Source organism: Populus alba, chromosome 13 (genome assembly GCF_005239225.2).
Source record: "Populus alba chromosome 13, ASM523922v2, whole genome shotgun sequence".
NCBI lineage: Eukaryota > Viridiplantae > Streptophyta > Magnoliopsida > Malpighiales > Salicaceae > Populus > Populus alba.
In genome coordinates this window covers 11584010-11605261 of record NC_133296.1, presented here as the reverse complement: position 1 = coordinate 11605261, position 21252 = coordinate 11584010, and the positions used below count along the sequence as shown (strand labels likewise).

General features: G+C 28.4%; 2 protein-coding genes across 2 annotated transcripts; both read left to right on the top strand.

Moving 5' to 3' along the window:
• The first annotated feature begins 2599 nt into the window (after positions 1 to 2599).
• On the top strand, positions 2600 to 4824 carry LOC118035545 (12-oxophytodienoate reductase 2-like). Its single transcript, XM_035041143.2, has 5 exons — positions 2600 to 2759; positions 3230 to 3370; positions 3482 to 3612; positions 3823 to 3984; positions 4101 to 4824. Exons 1-5 carry the CDS (start codon positions 2689 to 2691, stop codon positions 4691 to 4693), a joined length of 1098 nt encoding a protein of 365 aa, XP_034897034.1. The 5' UTR covers positions 2600 to 2688; the 3' UTR covers positions 4694 to 4824.
• A 13358-nt stretch (positions 4825 to 18182) lies between these two features.
• LOC118035559 (putative 12-oxophytodienoate reductase 11) lies at positions 18183 to 21252 on the top strand. Its single transcript, XM_035041156.2, has 5 exons — positions 18183 to 18377; positions 18698 to 18838; positions 18967 to 19097; positions 19795 to 19971; positions 20507 to 21252. The coding sequence occupies exons 1-5, from the start codon at positions 18274 to 18276 to the stop codon at positions 21097 to 21099; spliced, it is 1146 nt and encodes a 381-aa protein (XP_034897047.1). The 5' UTR covers positions 18183 to 18273; the 3' UTR covers positions 21100 to 21252.

Here is a 21252-nt window from a genome sequence, read left to right as displayed (position 1 = left end):
TAATTTTCTAATAGTGTATTCAAAGAATTATATAACTTGTTTTGATGATGATAATGAAAAACTACACCTTTCCATGATTCAAAATAAAACCCTCATATATTTTTTTTAATTTGAGTTGTCTATATAGAAGTTGATTACATCTCAAACATATAGATAAGTCCAAGTCTTTGTAAATTAAAGGGGAAATGAGCCGCACTACCAGAATCGTTGATGAAAGATACAAAATCATTAAATATTATGAATCTTCTCTATCAAGCTAGAAACAATCATTGGACTTTAATTTAAAATTAGATCTAAATACAAAGTCTAGATCTATAAACACAAAATAATAATAAAAAAAAACCACATAATTTAAAACCATGAATAAATAAAAAAAAAATGATGTTATTGCTAGTGATTTACTAAATGACAGCTTTAGAAAAAACCAGGTTTTAAGATTTGTTTTTTCAAGAGATAGAGACAAGGGCGAGAGGCATATAAATTTAAAAAGTATTTTAAAAATAAAATAAAATATTTAGTTATTGTTGAAAGTTTTTTTTTATATATATAGTATAGAATCGTCTAAAAGAGTTGAAATTATTTAAAAATATCAAAACATTAGCCCAAAAACAATTATAGTGGGATATATATACATTGTTTTTATAATTTTTTTTTTTTTGAGGTTTAGAGTTGTTTTCCATTGTCTATAGTCATAACAAGTGTTATATAACATTTGATTATAACTTATAACTTCAAAATACAATAAATAAATCAATACAAAAACTTTAATATTTTGATTAAATATTTAACTTGTTGTTCTAAGATTAAAGCAACAATAACACTTAGAAGGTGAATTAGGTGTTCTAAAATTTAAATTTTAAATTTTAAAATAAAAAAGCTTTAAAATTTAATTTGCAAAATTAAAAAGATTTGAAATTTGAGTATGAAAATAAAATAAAAAAGTTTCAAAATTGAAATAAAAAAATAATAAATGGGAATTTAATGCTTAGGGTTTCAAGATTTAAGGAGCAACATTATAAATAGGTGTTAAAAAAAGAAGCTATCTTTTTGTTGTTGATAAAATATTTTATATGAAGTTATACTTAAGGTAAAACCTATGTGTAGATGATAACTATCTTGTGATGAAATAGAGTTAAGTAGATTCAATAATTACTAGAATCCAAATAGAATATTAGTAGTATTTCGAAATTCAAAAAAGATAAAATTATGAATAATAAGTAAATTTTTTAACTTTTAATGATAAATGTTAAGTAAACTCATAACCTTGGTTATGAGACCAAATAACCTAATAAAAAGCAAATTATTAAATTTAATTATCAACCAACCAAATATTATAAAATAAAATTGGTTGATTAGCTTGAGTTGACTTGAGTTATTTTTTTTTAATTGATTTGTTTTTCAATTTCATCTTTCAACATTGAATTTATTAAGAATTGAGCTTCATAATTTGTTTTGATTTTTTTTTATAAGATTATTATGGTCTCTTGACCCTACATGCGGATTAATAGGTTAACCCAAGTTGATTCGAATCGATCCTAAATGTTTTAATCTCAATATTTAAAAACAAAATCTTATATTGAATATTTGTTTTTAGTCAAACTATATTTTTACTAGCCATTTAGTTTGCCTTTAAATCCACCGAGTTAATTGAATCACACATCATGTCAATCCTCACACGTTTAATTTTTTTTTTTCAACTAAAAAAACATTAAAATTTTTTACGTTACAATTTTTGTTTTTTTTAATCCAACCCCAAAATATCTATTATTTTCTAAAGGATTGAAGAAAAGGCATGAATTAAAAAAATTACAAATGATTTAGAGGATTTGAAATTATATTTTGATATAGTAATTATTGCTATAATTTCATGTGACAAACTCAAATAAATTTAATGTTTTATAAAAATAAAAATAAAAAACTATACAATAGATGAAAAAAAAAAAGTGCAGTCATCTCATATATTAGTAAATGTATCAAAGTTGTGTAGCGAGAAAGATCTCAAATTAATCTTGAATGTTAAAAAAAATTAATATTATAACTTTTTTTTTATATAATAAATATTTTTTTAACAGAGAAATGAAAAGCTGATGTCTGCTTTTAATATAATAAATTAAAAATATATTAATTGATAAATAAAAAAATTAAAAATGTTAATTAAAAACTAAAACTAGTTCTTTTCAATAAAAAATAGAAGATACGTACAAATGAAAATATTTTACCTCGTAATCATTTCAATTTTCATTTGTACCATTCTCAACTAGCTAATGCCAATGGTATCTCAAACGGAAGACCCAAATTGGAATTGGAATAGATAGTAGAGGGACAGACAATGCATGAAATTATCAGCTGGGGGACTCAATTAATCAAACTGAAACAGTACAAGGACCACATGTGATTTGTATTAGAACAGTAGCAACTCATCCGTGGGCTGAATGACGACAATCTGAATTCTTCTATTTCGGCGTCCAGGTTCAAAATAATTATAATAAAGATGGATTCTACCTTTCAAATTTGTTCCCTCCTCTGTAATATTACATACCTTCAAACGTCATCACTTTTGTTTTTCCCAAGTCAAAAGAAGCATTTAAAGCTATAAATAGCCCCCTACGCTTACCTGGTTCTCTCATACCTACTCCTACAATTTCTTAGTGAATCACCACAATAACAATTAATCAACTGCAAGAAAGAATGGTTGCTGGGACTCCCACGATGCCTCTTCTCACCCCATACAAGATGGGCAGGTTTAATCTTTCTCACAGGTACTTGATTACTCATTTCTTTAATGTACAGTATGATTTCGTGTATATCCATTTCCTTGAGTTTGCATGGTTTTGATGTTGATGACACGCTGTGATCTCAGTTTGCTTTTCTGTTTTCAGCAGCAAAATGCTGCTTTTGTATTCAGAATTCTTCTGTGAAGTCTTGTTGATCATTAAATATCGATATGTATGACACGAAGAAATTAGTATATGACCTTTCCTTTTTCTTTCTTCTTGATTTTCTGTTTCATTTGATATGTTGGGTAATGAATTAGTTATAAGATCATCCAAAACTTTTTGGCTATTGGGTCAAGCTTTAGGTAATTTACCCTTTTCATCACCAACTCATGGCCGGGAAATATAATCATGTAAATTCCCAGGCTAAATAAATAGTTAATGCAGTGGATATACTGCTTTCTTTGAAAATCATTTTAATTATAACTACTTCGGTGATTTCATGTTTTTTTCAGAATTGTCCTGGCACCATTGACTAGACAGAGATCTTACGATAATGTTCCTCAGCCGCATGCCGTTCTATACTACTCCCAGAGAGCCACGAAGGGGGGTCTTCTCATATCTGAAGCCACTGGAGTTTCTGACACAGCACAAGGGTAATTTCACCAGCCATGCCTGATGCCATACTCAATCAAATTCAATATTAATTTGATCTTGTTACACTGACACTTCAGTGTGCTCATAATCTTACATATGAATATATATAGGTACCTACATGCTCCAGGTATTTGGACCAGAGAGCAAGTCGAAGCATGGAAACCCATTGTGGATGCTGTCCATGCCAAAGGAGGTATTTTCTTCTGTCAAATTTGGCATGTTGGTAGGGTTTCAAATAGCGGTGAGTTATTGCCTTCAATCTCTTTGATGCATAAATTTTAATTTGGTATGTTAAAGTTCTGTTTCCAGTATCTGTAACAATGATTAATGCTGCTTTGTGTTCATGGGCTATACTTTCTTGTTAGCTAACATGATTAGCAAAGTCATTTTCAAAAAATGAAAAGATTAAAATGGTTACTAAATAATTTTTCTATATTAATGGCATTTGCAGGTTTCCAGCCAGATGGGCAAGCTCCGGTCTCTTCTACAGACAAGCCAATATCTTCTCAAGTTGAAGGCATGGAGTTCACACCTCCGAGGCGTCTAAGGACAGATGAAATCCCTCAAATAGTCAATGATTTCAGAATTGCTGCGAGGAACGCAATAGAAGCTGGTAAACTTTCTATCTCAGATATTCTGGAAACTCTGAATTTTCTTACAGGATTTTAACAAGCTGAACAACACACGATTGCACAGCATTTTAACAAGCTTGTTCTGCGCTTTTTATAGGTTTTGATGGAGTTGAGATCCATGGGGCTCACGGATATCTAATTGACCAGTTTATGAAAGATCAAGTAAACAACAGAACAGACCAATATGGTGGATCACTGGAGAACCGCTGCCGATTCCCTTTGGAGATAGTTGAGGCTATAGCGAATGAGATAGGATCAGATAAAGTTGGAATAAGACTGTCTCCTCATGTAAACTATATGGAATCAGAAGACTCAGATCCTGAAGCACTAGGGCTCCACATGGTTAAATCCTTGAATAAATACGGTATTGCTTACTGCCACATGGTTGAGCCAAGAATGAAGATAGGCGCAGGGAATGCAAAATTCTCTGAAAGTCTGCTGCCTATGAGGAAGGCTTTCAACAATACATTCATTGTTGCTGGTGGTTATGACAGGGAAGATGGAAACCAAGCTCTTGAAGAGAACCGTGCAGACCTTGTCGCTTATGGTCGCTTGTTCTTGGCAAATCCAGATTTGCCGAGGAGATTTGAACTTGATGCTCCTCTCAACAAGTACAACAGAGAAACATTTTACACACATGATCCTGTTGTTGGTTACACTGATTATCCTTTCCTTGAAGACTCTGCGTAGGGTTTTCAGTCACCGTAGTCGAAACTTGTATTCTCTATTTCATTCAATTATTGTTTCTATGAGTTTAAATGTTATAATTCAATAATAAAAGTAGATTGTAGACCAGCATCTGGTCAGCAATACACATTTCAGATTGAAGTAGATACTATGAAGTAATTCAGTTTTCAATTACAATAGATATTTGTAAGAAAGATAAAAATTTAAGTTACAAAGAAAAAAATAGTATTTTTTATCCAAATTTTCCTTTTTGATTCATGTATTTTTTTTTATTTTGAAAAAATAAATATTTTTTTATTAGTAATATGTTTTTATAAATAAAATTAAAAGCAATTAAAATAAAAATGTATAAAATATCTTAATAATTTAAATTACAAAAACAATGTATATTTTTCAATCAAAACTCTTTCTATATTCATGTATTTTGTTTTTGACTAAAATGTGTTTTTTATTAGTGGTATAATTATTTTTTTAAAAAAACAAATTATTATATTTCATTCAAAAAAACCAAAAAACAATCATGACTCAATAATTTTTATACTTGTATAAAACAAGTAGAGTAATTAATGTGATGAAATTATATAAAATATTTAAAATAAAAAATAAATATTTTATTTCCTTTTAAATATTCATTAGTATATTAAAAACAATTTGCGTAGTAGGTTCATATAGTAATTTATATTCCCATTAAAGATCTAATAGTGAGATAATGTTTCAAGTACAATTTTAATAATTGTTTTTATATTGATCTTTTTGCTAAATTAAAATAAATAATTACAAAGCCCTTTAAATAGAGGGTAGGGTCTTGGGCTTAGAAGGATAAATCCACATGACTAGCCTAAAAAAACAATTATAGGTGGACTTGAATTTCTTTATTTGTTTTTAATAGAAAAAACAACATGTTATTGAGAGCTATTTTAAATAAAATTTGGGCAAATAATATATCATCATTTATTTAATTTTATGTTACCTCCAATGATAAAAAATAATAATTAATGTTTAAGTTTTTAGATTTTAAAAATCCAATTTTTAAATTTATTTTAACCTAAAATCACCCCAAAAACATTAAAAGATTCTTAGTAAACCATCTTTGACCATAAAATAGCCTTTAACCAATTTAAAATAAAAAATCAATGCAAATAAAAAACTTTTATGATCATCGATATACTTTTTATAATTATTTAAGGGAGAAAACAATTTTCATCAAATTGTTCTCTTCAAAGTGAATTCATTGACATTAAAAATAGTCTTATTAGTAACTAGAATGTGGGTAGTTAAAAAGTTTTTCTCTTCTTCTTTTTTATTAAGTGACTTTCTCTTTTATTCTTAACATATAGTGATTAAATTACAAGGAAAATAAAGTTTCAAAACCAAGATGTAAACTCTTGAAACTACATGAACTAAATAAATGGAAAAATAAATTCAGCAATACTCGATTAACAATTGCAACAATTTTGAGTCTTAGGTTATTGATTAATACTTAAAATTGTATTTTTATCAAGGTTTTATATCATTATTTTGCACTTGAAATATCAATAACTACTTAACTAAAGCATGTTTTATAATAACATATCTAATAATATAAGATACCTTTAATTTATGGTAAATGTTCATCTTAAATGCAGACCTATCACATAAATCAAAGAATTGATTGATGAGTTTAAGTATTGAAATTGAAAGGACAAAGAGAAGACCAAACTTAGAAAAGAGATGTTGGTGCTGTCCAAACTAGAACACTGTTCGGTAATTGGGTCATATCTGGAGTTGTAGACTAGGATGGCAGAGAGTAAAAGGAGTTCTTTTGTTAAAGTGACTCTTGAGACGTATCATAATAAACATTCTTAACAAGGTCTATAAGAATATTTCTTGAAATATTCAGGTTTACAAACTCTCGTATTGTTATCACTTGATTCTGCTCATATACTCATTTAAGAAGTATTCTTAAATCTTTATTTTCACACACATATTTTAACATATGATTATGGGTTGCACATCGGATTATTACATTATTTATGTTCTTTTGTTAAAGGTAACAAATAAGGGAAAACGATAGTATATAATTTGTAAAAAAACAAAAAAACAAAAAAATAATGATAATAAAAATGTAGATAAGTTTGGTTTCGTAGCCTCCCTAACCTAAGCAATTAAGCTTGAAGGGATGTTTTAACACTTAATACCCTAAAGTCAACTGACTTAGGAGTTATTGGCTCAACGCTTGTTACATGGGTTGAGGAGAAAAGCTTAAGGGAATCAAACATTGCACCATCTACATATAAGTATCAGCAACCCGAGTTACTAAGCTCGTAGGGATGTCTCAACACATAATGCCCTAAGACTAACTGGTCTAGGAGTCATTAGCTGAAAGCTCGTTATATGGGTTAAAGATGCATTGTGTTTTAAGTTATATGTATATCTATTTTTAAAAAAACAAATGAAGAAAAAAATAATAATCCTAACCCAAGGAACTTAACCTTAAATATTAGAACAAAAATTTTGTTTTCTTCCAAATAAAGCCCCATAACTATGTGTTGATATATTGAGCATAAAAGAAAGGTTTATTAATATCTTGTTTAAGAGGTATTGAGCAGATATATAAATTTAATGAGTCTGTTTATCTGGATAGATTAATAGAAGTTAAATGATGAATGCCTTGCTTTGTGGAATTTGCAAATTGTTTTTCTATTTTAATGTTTTGATTACTAAGGACTAGTAATAAGCTGGTTGGGGGGGTGATTAGTACTTAAAAATACATTTTTATTAAGGTTTTGTATCATCATTTTGCACTTGAAGTATCAATAACTCCTTAATTAAAGCATGTTTTATAATAACATTTATAATAATATAAGATACCTTTAATTTATGGTAAATATTCATCTTAAATGCAGGCCTATCACATAAATGAACGGATTGATTGATGAGCTTAAGGCTCCGTTTGTTTGCAGGAAAGTGAATTCCTTTTGGAAAATGAATTCCGGGGAAAGTGAATTCCTGGAAAGTGAATTCCGGGAAAGTATTTTCCGATATTTGGTAGTGTTATGGAAAATACTTTCCAGTGTTTGGTTGTATTATGGAAAATGAACTGGAAAATAATTTATTAATAAATTATTATTTTTTTAAATTTATCTAATATATATAAAATATTTAATCACTTACAATAAAAAAAATGAAATCTAAAATGTATAATGATGAATTTTTTTTTTATTATATCCTATATTCATACATAGCTTATTTTATAAAATATAACTATATATATCATGAAACCATTTATAATTCCATTACATACGAAATAAGCTTGTGAAATATTTTTTACTATTCCATGAAACCATTTATAATTCCATTACATACGAAATACATCCGACAAAAACTATAGTTTTAATAATATTTTTAGCATGTAATAAAATTGGATAAAATATTAAGGTATAAAATTCACTCTAAACTATTTTTTTTTAAATGTTAAAAAAATAGCACACTTAAAAAAAAAAAAAAAGTTCCGCAGGCAAGTGAACAGTGCAATAGAATTTCACTGTTCACTATTTTTTAATGAACAGCGTACGCAATACACTGTTCATGTTAATTGCACTGTTCATTGAACAGTGCAATTAACATGAACAGTTACAAAAGCACGAGAACGCAGGCTCAGGAAAGTGTTTTCCAAGAATAAAAAGCGAAAAACACTTTCCTGAGATTAACGTTAACATTTCCTTTGACCAGAATTTACTTTCCTTTGACTCACTTTCCATGTATTTGCCAAACATGGGAAAGTGAGGAAAATGGTTTCCAGGAAAGTGAATTCCTGAAAACAAACATGGCCTAAGTACTGAAATTGAAACGACAAAGAGAGGGCTAAACTTAGAAAATAGATGTTGGTGCAGTCCAAATTGGAACACTATTCGGTAATTGGGTCATATTTGGAGCTGTAGATCTTAAATTTATGTTTGCTTTATATGGATGGAAAGGTAAGACATAGGCCTACAACTTTCATGTGGAGTCCAAGATTTAAAAAGGTCGTTTTCAAGTTCAAATTATAGCAACAACGAAGAAGTCTGAATCTGTCATGCAACCTAGATATTGTTCAATGTTCAACCCATATCTCGAGTTCTAGAAGTCTAAATGACCTCATTATTTTTTCCTGGAAAGATAAGATAATTTCCTATAACTTTTATGAATACAGTTGGTTCCAATTCTGATGTTAGCAATGACGTTTTGTTTTGACAAGAAGATAAGGATTTTCATCAAGTCAAGAGTTGACCATATACTCAACAATTAGTCATCAGATCAATAGTTCCAAATTTTAACCTATAGAAGGAGGCATTTGCCATGCATTTAAGAGCTTGATGATTCATATCAAGAATTTGCTCTTGCTCTCTCTTTTTGTATTTTTTTGTAATTCTTAAGTTTTGCTTTCATTAATATCTTATTTATATCTTTCATTTCATTTCCTTTACTTAGTTAACTTGTATCTTATTTATGTTCTCATTTTGTTTATTTATGTTTCTCTCTTTCATTATGTTTAGCTAAGTTTATTATGTCAAGGTGAAAAGGTTGCACTAATGGTGTAAGGATAAGTATAGTGTAAACTTAACATGGACCTTAATGTTTAATATTAACATGTCTTATCTTTTTATCATACTAATTCTTAATACTTTGCTTGTTAAATGATTAATCTAGATTTGTGTTGTATAACACTTGATACAACAAATGTTTGACACTCTCATAGCCCAACCGTATGGTATTACCTACACTTGTGCTATGAATGAAACTTGATTTGTTGTTAACATAAGTTAGCATCATGAATTCCTAATAATATTTAAGATTTTGATATTACTTAAATAAGATAATTAATATGATCATATTAACAATTTTTAATGAGCTATTAATGACAAATCATCCGATTGGAACCTCCTTTGTGTGTGGTTTCCAGTTGAATAATAAGAGTTTATACTATACTTGTTTGAAATATCATTAATGGATCCTCTAACCTTGATATTTATTTTTATCATTGTTTTATCCTTACATTGATCTTCCATCTCAAAATTCTCATCGACATCTTCTTCTTCTTCTTCTTCTTCTTCTTCATCTTCATTATTATTATTACTACTACTACTACTACTATTATTACTATTACTATTACTATTGTTGTTATTATTGTTGTTGTTCTTGTTGTATTATTGTTTATTATAATTTATACAATTAACCTCCATGTGGTTTGATCCCGGTCTTGCCGAGTTATTTATTACCTCGACACTCCTCCTCCTACTACTACTACTACTATTATTATTACCATTATTACTATTACTATTGTTGTTGTTGTTGTTGTTGTTGTTGTTGTTTTTGTATTATTGTTAATTATAATTTATACAATTAACCTCCATGTGGTTTGATCCCGGTCTTGCCGAGTTATTTATTACCTCGACACTCCTGTACTTAGAAGAAGACATCAATCTTTTGGTCGTGTCAGTTATAATAGTTAAATAATTTTGTTTCATCTGATAAAAATAAGACCTTTGAAAATTAATAGAAAATATAAAACATGGAGTTACAACCTAGTTTTTTTAAAAAACTAAGAATCTTAAAATATAGATTGGTTCCAAAGATCTTAGAAAGAGATTGTTTATACTTAAGGGAAGATAAAAATCACTCTAACCACATCTTTTCTAAGAAAATATTACCTTAACTATGTGTTTCTCCTTGTTAATTTTACATGTCATTTATTCTCTAAATTATATTCCCAACTTATTCAAAAATCATTTAATTTTTATAGATGCTCATAAAGTTAATGTCAGACCATAAATCATGAGTCTCACAACTTGATGATTTTTTAAAGTTTTTTATATATATATTTCTTGACTTTTTATGATCACTATTTATTATTTATTTTATTACAAAACAAAGTTGAAAAGAATACTACGCTTGTTCCGCGTTGGACCCTACTCTAAGGATACTTGTGGACTTACTATTGACCTTGTTATTAGTTTAAAACATCATGATAGGCCCACGTCGACCCTAAAACTTGAAGACACATCAACTTAACCATTAAAATTCAAATTTAAGCTTAATAAAAACATGACGCTAACTTGACCAAAACTCATCAACCCATTATTAAACTCATTTTAAGGTTAAAAATATCATGTTAGGTCTAAATCGGTCTCTAAAAACTAGAAGACACATCATCGATCTAGCTGTTAAGAGTCAAATTTAATAAAAAAAACATTACTCTAGTCATCGACATTATTTTTATTTTTTTAACAAATATTTATATGCTCATATATATGTAAAAATAAAATATTTGCAATTTTATAAAATTAAATAACATCATTGTGAAAAAAAAAAAGACAAGAAAGCTAATCCACTTTGTCCTCTCTTTCTGAAAGTTCCTTCTGGGGGGTCTGACCCTTCGCTACCTAATACTCCCAACTAACTAAATTCATCAGTCTATAAGGCTTGTTAGTCACTATGGTCTCTCTCATCTCGTCCCTTGACCACTACACCTTCTTTCTTATTTCTTCTTATGTTGGTAAAGATCCAAGCAATAAGAATTATTATCTCTAAAAGAGAATAAATTCATCTGTCTCCTCATAGGTCTTAGCATCAACAGTAGTGCTGCTCATCTCCTCCCACATAGGAAGGCGATCATCCGGGCAGGGTGGCTTTTCAATAAGTAGAAAGCGGTAATTTTATTTCATACTTTGTTTGGCCTCATTAAAAAAGTAATGGTTAGAAGAGGTTGGCCTTCTGTGATCGGCAATAAAGCCAAATGGTCGGTAAAATAAAATAAAATAACATGTGTATTATTTGCATTTGTGAATAGTAAATAAGAAGGAAGAAATGAGAAAGAAGAAGTTGCTTTGCATTAAGGACTTGACTTACCTTTAGGCTAGTTCTAAATAAGGAAGGAGTTTCTTTGGTGACAATAATGGTGTGTATCAGCAATGGTGTGGTTCTCATTCTCGAGTGGTCTTCTCTCTCTACTTCATGTTTCTATTTCTTTTAGGTTTTTTCTTTTTTTCTTTGTTTTTTTCTTCTTCTCATTCTTTTTCCCTTACTACTAGTCGGTTTAGAGCACCTCTATATACCTTTATTTTCAACCCAAAACTCTCTCTCTCTCTCTCTCCCTCTCCCTCTCCCTCTCCCTCTCTCTTTAGGTTTAAGCTTTCTTTTCTCTCTATTTTATTCTTCTTCTTTTTCCTCTAATACCATTTGGCTTAGATTAAATTCTTTTTTATTAGCTCAAACTCTCATTTATCAATGGACTTAAATTTATCGATAATTCTATCTATAAAAATGACATGTCATATTACTTGTTAGTTTTTTTTTTCATTGTAGTTCTCTCAATATATATGAAGAGAATATTTATGTCAATGTTTATCGATGGATACAACGAGGGCATATTCAATTGTAAAAATTTGCCGCAGTATACCGACACAAATATTTCATTAGTGTGTTCGTATGTATTTGATAATTTTCTAATAGTGTATTCAAAGAATTATATAACTTGTTTTGATGATGATGATGATGATGATGATGATAATGAAAAACTACACCTTTTCATGATTCAAAATAAAGCCCTCTATTTTTTTTTTAAATTGAGTTGTCTATATAGAAGTTGATTACATCTCAAACATATAGATAAGTCCAAGTCTTTGTAAATTAAAGGAGAAATGAGCCGCACTACAGAATCATTGATAAAAGATACAAAATCGTTAAATATTATGAATCTTCTCTATCAAGCTAGAAACAACCATTGGACTTTAATTTAAAATTAGATCTAAATACAAAGTCTAGATCTATAAACACAAAATAATAAAAAAATCCACATAATTTAAAACCATGAATAAATAAATAAAATAATGTTATTATTAGTGATTTACCAAATGACAACTTTAGAAAAAAACCAGGTTTTAAGATTTTTTTTTTCAAGAGATAGAGAGAAGGGCGAGAGGCATATAAATTTAAAAATAATTTTTAAAATAAAATAAAATATTTAGTTATTGTTGAAAGTTTTTTTTATTTTTTAATATAGTATAGAATTGTCTAAAAGAGTTGACATTACTTAAAAATGTCAAAACATTAGCACAAAAACAATTATTGTTGTTGGATATATATACATTGTGCTTATAAATTTTTTTTTTTGAGGTTTAGAGTTGTTTTTCATTATATATAATCATATGTTATATGACATTTGATTATAACTTATAACTTCAAAATACAATAAAGAAATCAATACAAAAACTTTAATAGTTTGATTAAATATTTAACTTGTTGTTCTAAAATTAAGGCAACAATAACACTTGGGAGGTGAATTAGGTGTTCCAAAGATTTAAATTTTAAATTTTAAAATAAAAAAGGTTTAAATTTTAATTTCCAAAACTAAAAAGATTTGAAATTTGAGTATCAAAATAATCATAAAAAAGTTTCAAAATTGAAATTAAAAAATAATAAATAGGAATTTAATGCTTAGGGTTTCAAGATTTAAGGAGCAACATTATAAATAAGTGTGAAAAAAAAAAGCTATATCTTTTTGTTGTTGATAAAATATTTTATATGAAGTTATACTTAAAGTAAAACCTATGTGTAGATTATAACTATCTTGTAATGAAATGGAGTTAAGTAGATTCAATAATCGATAGAATCCAAAGAAAATATTAGTAGTATTTCGAAATTCAAAAAAGATAAATTATGAATAATAAGTAAATTTTTTTAATTTTTTAACTCATAATCTAAATTATGAGACTAAATAATTCAATAAAAATAAATTAAAATAAATTATTAAAATTATCTCGTAATCATTTCAATTTTCAATTGTACCATTCTCAGCTAGCTAATGGTATCTCAAACGGAGGACTCAAATTGGAATTGAAATAGATAGTAGAGGGACAGACAATGCATGAAAGTAACAGCTGGGGGACTCAATTAATCAAACGGAAATAGTACAAGGACCACATGTGATTTGTCTTAGAACAGTAGCAACTCATCCGTGGGCTGAATGACGACAATCTGAATTCTTCTATTTTGGCGTCCAGGTTCAAAATAATTATAATAAAATTGGATTCTACCTTCAAATTTGTTACCTCCTCTGTAATACGTACCTTCAAACGTCATCACCTTTTTTTTTTTCCAAGTCAAAAGAAGCATTTAAACCTATAAATAGCCCACTACGCTTACCTGGTTCTCTCATACCTACTCCTACAAGTTCTTAGTGAACCACCACAATAACAAGTAATCAACTGCAAGAAAGAATGGTTGCTGAGACTCCCACGTTGCCTCTTCTCACCCCATACAAGATGGGCAACATTATAAATAGGTGTGAAAAAAAGAAGCTACCTTTTTGTTGTTGATAAAATATTTTATATGAAGTTATACTTAAGGTAAAACCTATTTGTAGATGATAACTACCTTGTGATGAAATGGAGTTCAGTAGATTCAATAATTACTAAAATCCAAAAAGAACATGTCTAAATTCAAAAAAGATAAATTATAAATAAGAAGTAAAATTTTTAACTTTCCATGATAAAGTTACTTTCCCATAACCTTTTTATTAGATAAAAAAATAATTTAATGATGTTAATTTTTTTTTAATCTCTATCCTAAATTTCATGACAAATCATTAGGAAATAAATTTGGTTATTTCAAGTTAATACATAAAATTGAAGGATAAAGTAAAAGAAAGAAAGGTTACAAAACTTGTGAGTTTCTCTGTTCGAATCTATACATTTTAAAACTTGATTAAATTAGAATCTAATAAAAAGAGATGATTTTTTTTTCACACCTATTTATAATGTTTAATTTAGATGGAATTTTATTTTGTATTCTTTTTCAATTAGTAGCTACTATATATAACCATTTTAACATTTGTGACATCAAAATGATGTTCAAGATTCATCTATTTAATTATTGGTGTATGAAAAGGAAATTTTAAAAAAAAATTCCAAAGAAAAAGTTAGGCTTGAAGGTTGATGCAAAAGAGAAGAAATCTAAGGTATATAGCTCTAGTAGAAAAGCGTAAGGGAAAGTGACTCATGTATGATTAAATTTTGTATGTTTTAAAATCAATCTCTACCTCTATAATTTCTGTAAAAGCTATTAGCTTAGGGCTTTTATTTAACTAATGTGAAGATTTTGATTTGATTACGTGTAAATAAACATAGATTCACGTGGGTATATAGAGATATTGTTCCTTAGGATTTATTAGGGGTTTTGACATTATTGTGATTGATTTGATGTCAAGATTTAGGGAACATACAGAGAAATTAAATGTATAGTTATTGATCTGACTCGGGTTAACCTGTTAAGAAACTAGGTCTCAAATTATATGGATTAACTTGAATCAACTGAATCAATCCAGAAAAATAAAAAAATAATTAAAATTTTAATATTTTATATGAAAAATTAAAAAATAATCCATATGAATATAGATTATATATGTTATAAATAATGAAGTTAAAGATATTATTTAAAAAAAAATTTATCTCACATTGAAAAAAAAAAATAATAAGTTAACCTGTTATCCTTTTAAGTTGAAGTATTTAAACCAAAATGATTTTTTATCTTACATTGAAAAAACATAATTTTTTTTCATATGAATATAGAGTATATATACTAAAAGGCTTCAAATTTCATATTGAAAAAATAGTTCTTTTCTTGTGAAAATAAAATATATCTATTAAAGGGTTTCAAATCCCACATTTAAAAAATAAAATGTTTTTCTAGTGTTTATATAGTAAACTTTTAAAATGGTTAATATCAACTACAATATATTAAAAGGAGTCTCTATCTAAGAGAGAAAACACATTTGAAAAAAAAAACAAATTGGGTCTCAATTAAGTTTTGTCAGGTCGCTCGGGTCACAGGTTAACTTGGTTTTTCAGATTTTTTACTTATCCCAGTCTTTTGCCTAATTCAGACTGGTCCAACCACCGAGTTGAACGAGTCTCGGGTTGACTTGCCGGGTCTATCCGAATTTAATAACTAAGATTGAAAGAAGGATAGGTGAAGATAGGGGAGAAGCAGAAGAGAAGAAATTAATATTTAATGTATATAGTTTATTTTATAAAATGTAATGATATATATAATAAAAGGTTTCCTCCTAATTTATTTTTTTCTATTATGCATTGCTATGGTTTTCTAGTTTATTTTTTAAAAATAAAAGGTTATAATAACTTTTTTTTAATTTGTTACATAAATGAAGAAATATTGAATGTTTTAGTTGTCCCTCCATGAAGTTATGATGTTTTTATCTTTAAAAATTTTAATACATAATAAACTTCTTTATTCTTCATTCTTATTTAAGAATTTTGTGATTTTTATTTGTTAGCACTAGATTTTATTTTTTGTTTCTTAGAACTCAAAAAATTTCTTTATTCATAAAATTCTTACATTTATCCTTGTGCTTGTGTTAAATTCCATGTTTTATTTATTTTTTCTTTCTTTAACTCAGTCAGGTTTCAGTTTCGGGCTTGTCGGCTCTTGAGTCGACCCGTCAAGTCGGATCGGGTTTCAAAACTATGATATCTATTTCTTTAAGAACTTATATAAAAAAAAAAAAACTACCACTGCTCTCACATTCATCCAAATATATTCAATATGTAAATAAATATTCAAATCTTTGTTCAACATTTATTTAATAATTTTGGTAATGGTTAAGGATACAAAGGATATGGATTTAAATAAAAAATGAAAAATTTGACTTATAAAAATCATTAAAAAAAATTATCAAAACGCCAAAAATGTGCCAAATTTGAAACCACAAGTGGAACTAAAGTACAAGAGTCGGAAGCAATAATTTCAAACTTAAATGATAACGACTGCACCCAAGATATTTATCTCATAATTAAAGTACAGTACATTTTTTTAAAAAATATTTTAAAAAAATATTATTTTTTTATTTAAATTAATTTTTTTAGTCTTTTCATACCGTTTTAAAATATTAATATCAAAATAAATTTAAATATATATATATATATATATATATAATATTATTTTAATATATTTTCTAATAAAATATATTTTTTAAAAAACCTCACTTCAAAATGCAACCGACTAATAACATAACTCGTAGATGCAAAATTGGAAACCATGTTCCTTGATGTCAAAGTAGGAGACTAATTTGTAGCTTTTGTATTTTTCCAGAAAATTCTCTCCTGCAGGCTCTTCAAAAACTAGGAATTTTGAATAATATCCCATGTATTATACTAGCTGTCTGTTTATTTTTATATTTTAAAAATATTTTAAAAAAAATTTAAATTTTTTTTATTAACTTCAAATTAATATATTTTTAGTGTTTTCAAATTATTTTGATGTGCTGATGTCAAAAATAATTTTTTAAAAATAAAAAAAATCATTAAAATTTATTTTGACATGAAAAATTATTTGAAAAACAACCGCAACCACATTGTCAAATAAGCTCAAGTTATTTTAAATTATAATAGTGGTTGTTTTTACAAATATTTTTAATTTTAAAATGTATTAAAATATTTATTTTTAATATCATTACAAAAAAATAGTTTAAATTATAAAAAAGATAATTTGAATTTAAAATACTTATATATCACAAAAACAAACCGAGCTAATTATTGTCTTAGAAAATATTGCTGCTTTATAAAGATCCCTGGTCAATGACGTATCTCGTAGATGCAAAATTGGAAACCATGTTCCTTAATGTCAAAGTAGGAAACTAATTTGTAGCTTTTGAATTTTTCCAGAAAATTCTCTCCTGCAGACTCTTAAAAAACTTGGAATTTTGAATAATATTCCATATATTATACTAGCTAGATCTATTTATTTTTGTGTTTTTGAAAAAAATACAATTTTTATATTTTTTTATTAACTTTAAATTAATATTTTTTAATGTTTTCAAATCATTTTATTGTGCGAATATCAAAAATAATTTTTTAAAAATAAAAAACATCATTGACATGCATTTTAATATGAAAAATTATTTGAAAAGAAACCACAACCATACTTCTAAATAAACTCAAGTTATTTGAAATATAATAATAGTTGTTTTTAAGAATATTTTTAATTTTAAAATATATTAAAATATTTATTTATTTTTAATATCATTACAATAAAATAATTTAAAATATAAAAAAATAATTTGAATTTAAAATACTTATATATCACAAAAACAAACCGAGCTAAATCATTGTCTTAGGAAATATTGCAGCTTTATAAAGATCAAAGCAGTGTTTCCCTTTATTTATTCTACCGGCATGTTTTTATGTTTTAAAAAATTATTATTTTTAATTTTTAATTAATATTTTTTAGTATTTTTAAATTATTTTAATATATTAAAATTAAAGTAATTTTTTTAAAATAAAAATACATTATTTTAATATATTTTTAAATAAGAATATTTTAAAAAATAACCTAAATTACTACACCAAACACCTGAACACATCCTTTTATAGACGTCATGAATGATATCAGCATTTTCCCATATCGAACCACCTTCTTGTCATATTTTGAGACTTCAGGGAGTACAAATATCCAGTCTATAAATAGAGGTGTTCATCAACAAATCAATTAGTTCTTCAATCTTCTGATTCTTGTCTAAACAGTAGTCTAAGGCGTAGCTGACACCGGATATGGAAACCAAAATGCATCAAGAAGAAGAGAAGTCCAACAATCATGCACTGGCTGCTCCTCTTCTCACCCCTTACAAAATGGGAAAGTTCAATCTTTCTCATAGGTACGTGTGTATATACCACACTCTTTGCATTTTCTTTTCCTTTTTAGCTTGAATGGACAAAAAATCTAGAAGGAACAGGTGTTTGTAGAAAAACCCAGTTGGCATTTTTCTTTTCCAGTCTGAACACTTCTTTTGAGCAATAAATCGTCAAATTCAAGAAATGTCTATTTTCAACGTTGTTGCTTTTTCTTTTTTCAATTTAAAATGTGTTATTGAGAAATAAAAATTAAGTTTTGGTATGTTTTCAATGTGTAAATAGATGAATGAATTTACCAGTGAAGCTTGGTAAAATTAAATTATGATCTGCTGTCCATTTGCAGGATAGTACTGGCACCATTGACTAGGCAGAGGTCATATAACAATGTTCCCCAGCCGCATGCAATCTTGTATTATTCTCAGAGAACCACTGAAGGAGGTCTTCTCATAGCTGAAGCTACCGGAATTTCCGACACAGCTCAAGGGTATTTTTTTTTTTTTTTTTAATCATCAGTAGCCTATCTATCTATCTATCTATCTATCTATCTATTTTTATGTTTCATAATTTCAATGATATTTTGATTTGAAATTATGATTTCTTGTTAAATTACAGGTATCCAAATACTCCTGGTATTTGGACTAAAGAGCAAGTGGAGGCATGGAAACCCATTGTAGATGCTGTTCATGCCAAAGGTGGCATATTCTTTTGTCAAATTTGGCATGTTGGAAGGGTTTCAAATCGAGGTGAGTTGAATTGAATCTCCCATATGGATTATCTTCTATCCAGAATAACCTGAACTTGCATTGAGTAGAAAAGAATATGAATCCAAAATATGTCTCTCAATCAGAGCATTTATTTTCCCTTTTCAAAACTTTTCATGATTGATGCAATGCTCCTAAGTAAATCCCCCTCTCTGGCTCGAATAAAGGGCTCATGAGTTTGGTTCAAAGTGGATGCCATGATCCAACCTGTGCATGTTGAAATGGACCAGGCTATTAAGGCTTACTATTTAGATAGACCACTTGTGTAGATAAAGGGTAAATGAAACCATGGATGTCATTCTTGTTAATTACTGTTATAGATGCTGCTGAGATATTTGAGTTATAGTTATGGTTTTGTTGCCTTTGGATGAACTTGATATGAGAAGGTTTCTACCATTGCTTCAGCCTAAGCCAGTGTGTCTGGTTCTTTTGTAATAGTGATGCGTCTAACTTTTTTCTTAGATGAGTTGACAGAAATTGCTTTGTTTGAAGAGAGTTAAATTGGAATACAGAGTTAAATTCTAGTTCTACTGCTGTTGAATTCACTAAAAGCAGCACGTTATAACTGTGTGTTATTCAAAAGCATTAAGCGTATATGATGCAGGAGATTTTCCTCAAAAGTGTAGTCTTATATTAATAAATATAACTTTTTTTTTTTGTCTCTTATTTGCCTATTCAGATTTCCAGCCAAATGGGCAAGCTCCAATCTCATGCACAGACAAGCCACTAGCCCCTCAACTTCGAGCTAATGGAATTGATGCTGTAGAGTTCACCACTCCAAGGCGACTAAGAACAGATGAAATTCCTCATGTTGTCAATGACTATAGAATTGCTGCAAGGAATGCTATGGAAGCTGGTAAGCTTTATTTTCCAAAGTGGAAGTCAGAATGTGAAAATTATCTTTACTTTCAACAAGATAAATCATATAAGAATACTTAACTCTCTAGGCTTTTCACTCGAGAAATTCAGTTAGAAAACTTGCAGAAGTAGTTCTATGAACAACAGAATAAAAAACAAGAAGATGAAAATAAAAGAATACTGCAGTTCATATTTTTGTGCAATTAAGGATTGCTATTTCATCATAATACATCTCGCTGTGTTTGAGAACCATTTAAAAATGAATGTTTGCCAATATTCTTTGTTTGGGGAAAAGTAACAGGTGTAAGCAATTGCCCTGTTTCTAGCCAAGCTGCTTCATTTGAAAACCACCACTTTACTGCTTCTTAGAAATCTGGAATTGATCATGAATCATCCATCTCCTGGTCATATAAATTTGATACTGGTTCAAATCAATCTTTCTTCTTCTATTCAAGTTTCAGGATTTTAAACGTTTGTATTCAAAGTGGTTATTTGAATTCTTTGGTAACATGATAAACGATCTGGCTTTTTAGGTTTTGATGGAGTTGAGATCCATGGGGCTCATGGTTACTTAATTGACCAGTTCATGAAGGATCAAGTAAACGATCGAACTGACCAATATGGTGGATCCCTAGAGAACCGCTGCCGATTTGCCTTAGAAGTGGTTGGAGCTGTAGTCGATGAGATAGGAGCTGATAGAGTTGGAATAAGACTCTCTCCCTACGCAAATTACGGACAAGCAGGAGACTCGAATCCAGGAGCTTTGGGTCTGTACATGGTTGAATCCTTGAATAAATATGGGATTCTCTTCTGCCATATGGTTGAGCCAAGAATGAAGACGGTGGGGGAAAGAGTAGAATCCCCGCACAGTCTTCTACCCATGAGAAAGGCTTTCAATGGCACTTTCATTGTTGCTGGAGGCTATGATAGGGAAGAAGGAAACAAAGCTGTTGCAGAGAACTATTCAGATCTTGTTGCTTATGGCCGTGTGTTCTTGGCCAATCCAGATTTACCAAGAAGATTTGAGCTTGATGCACCGCTAAACCAGTACGATCGCAGCACATTCTATACAACAGATCCTGTCATTGGTTATACTGATTATCCCTTTCTTGAATCCACTGCTTAGTTCTCTCGCAGATTAGAATTGGATCTTAAATTGCTCAGTCATTACAAAATTTGATGTTTGCATTATATTTAAGCTCCTTGGTGAATTCTAAGGACATTTGTCATACTTATTAAATGAATATGCATAATTTGGAGTCTCTTCTTATAACTTTAA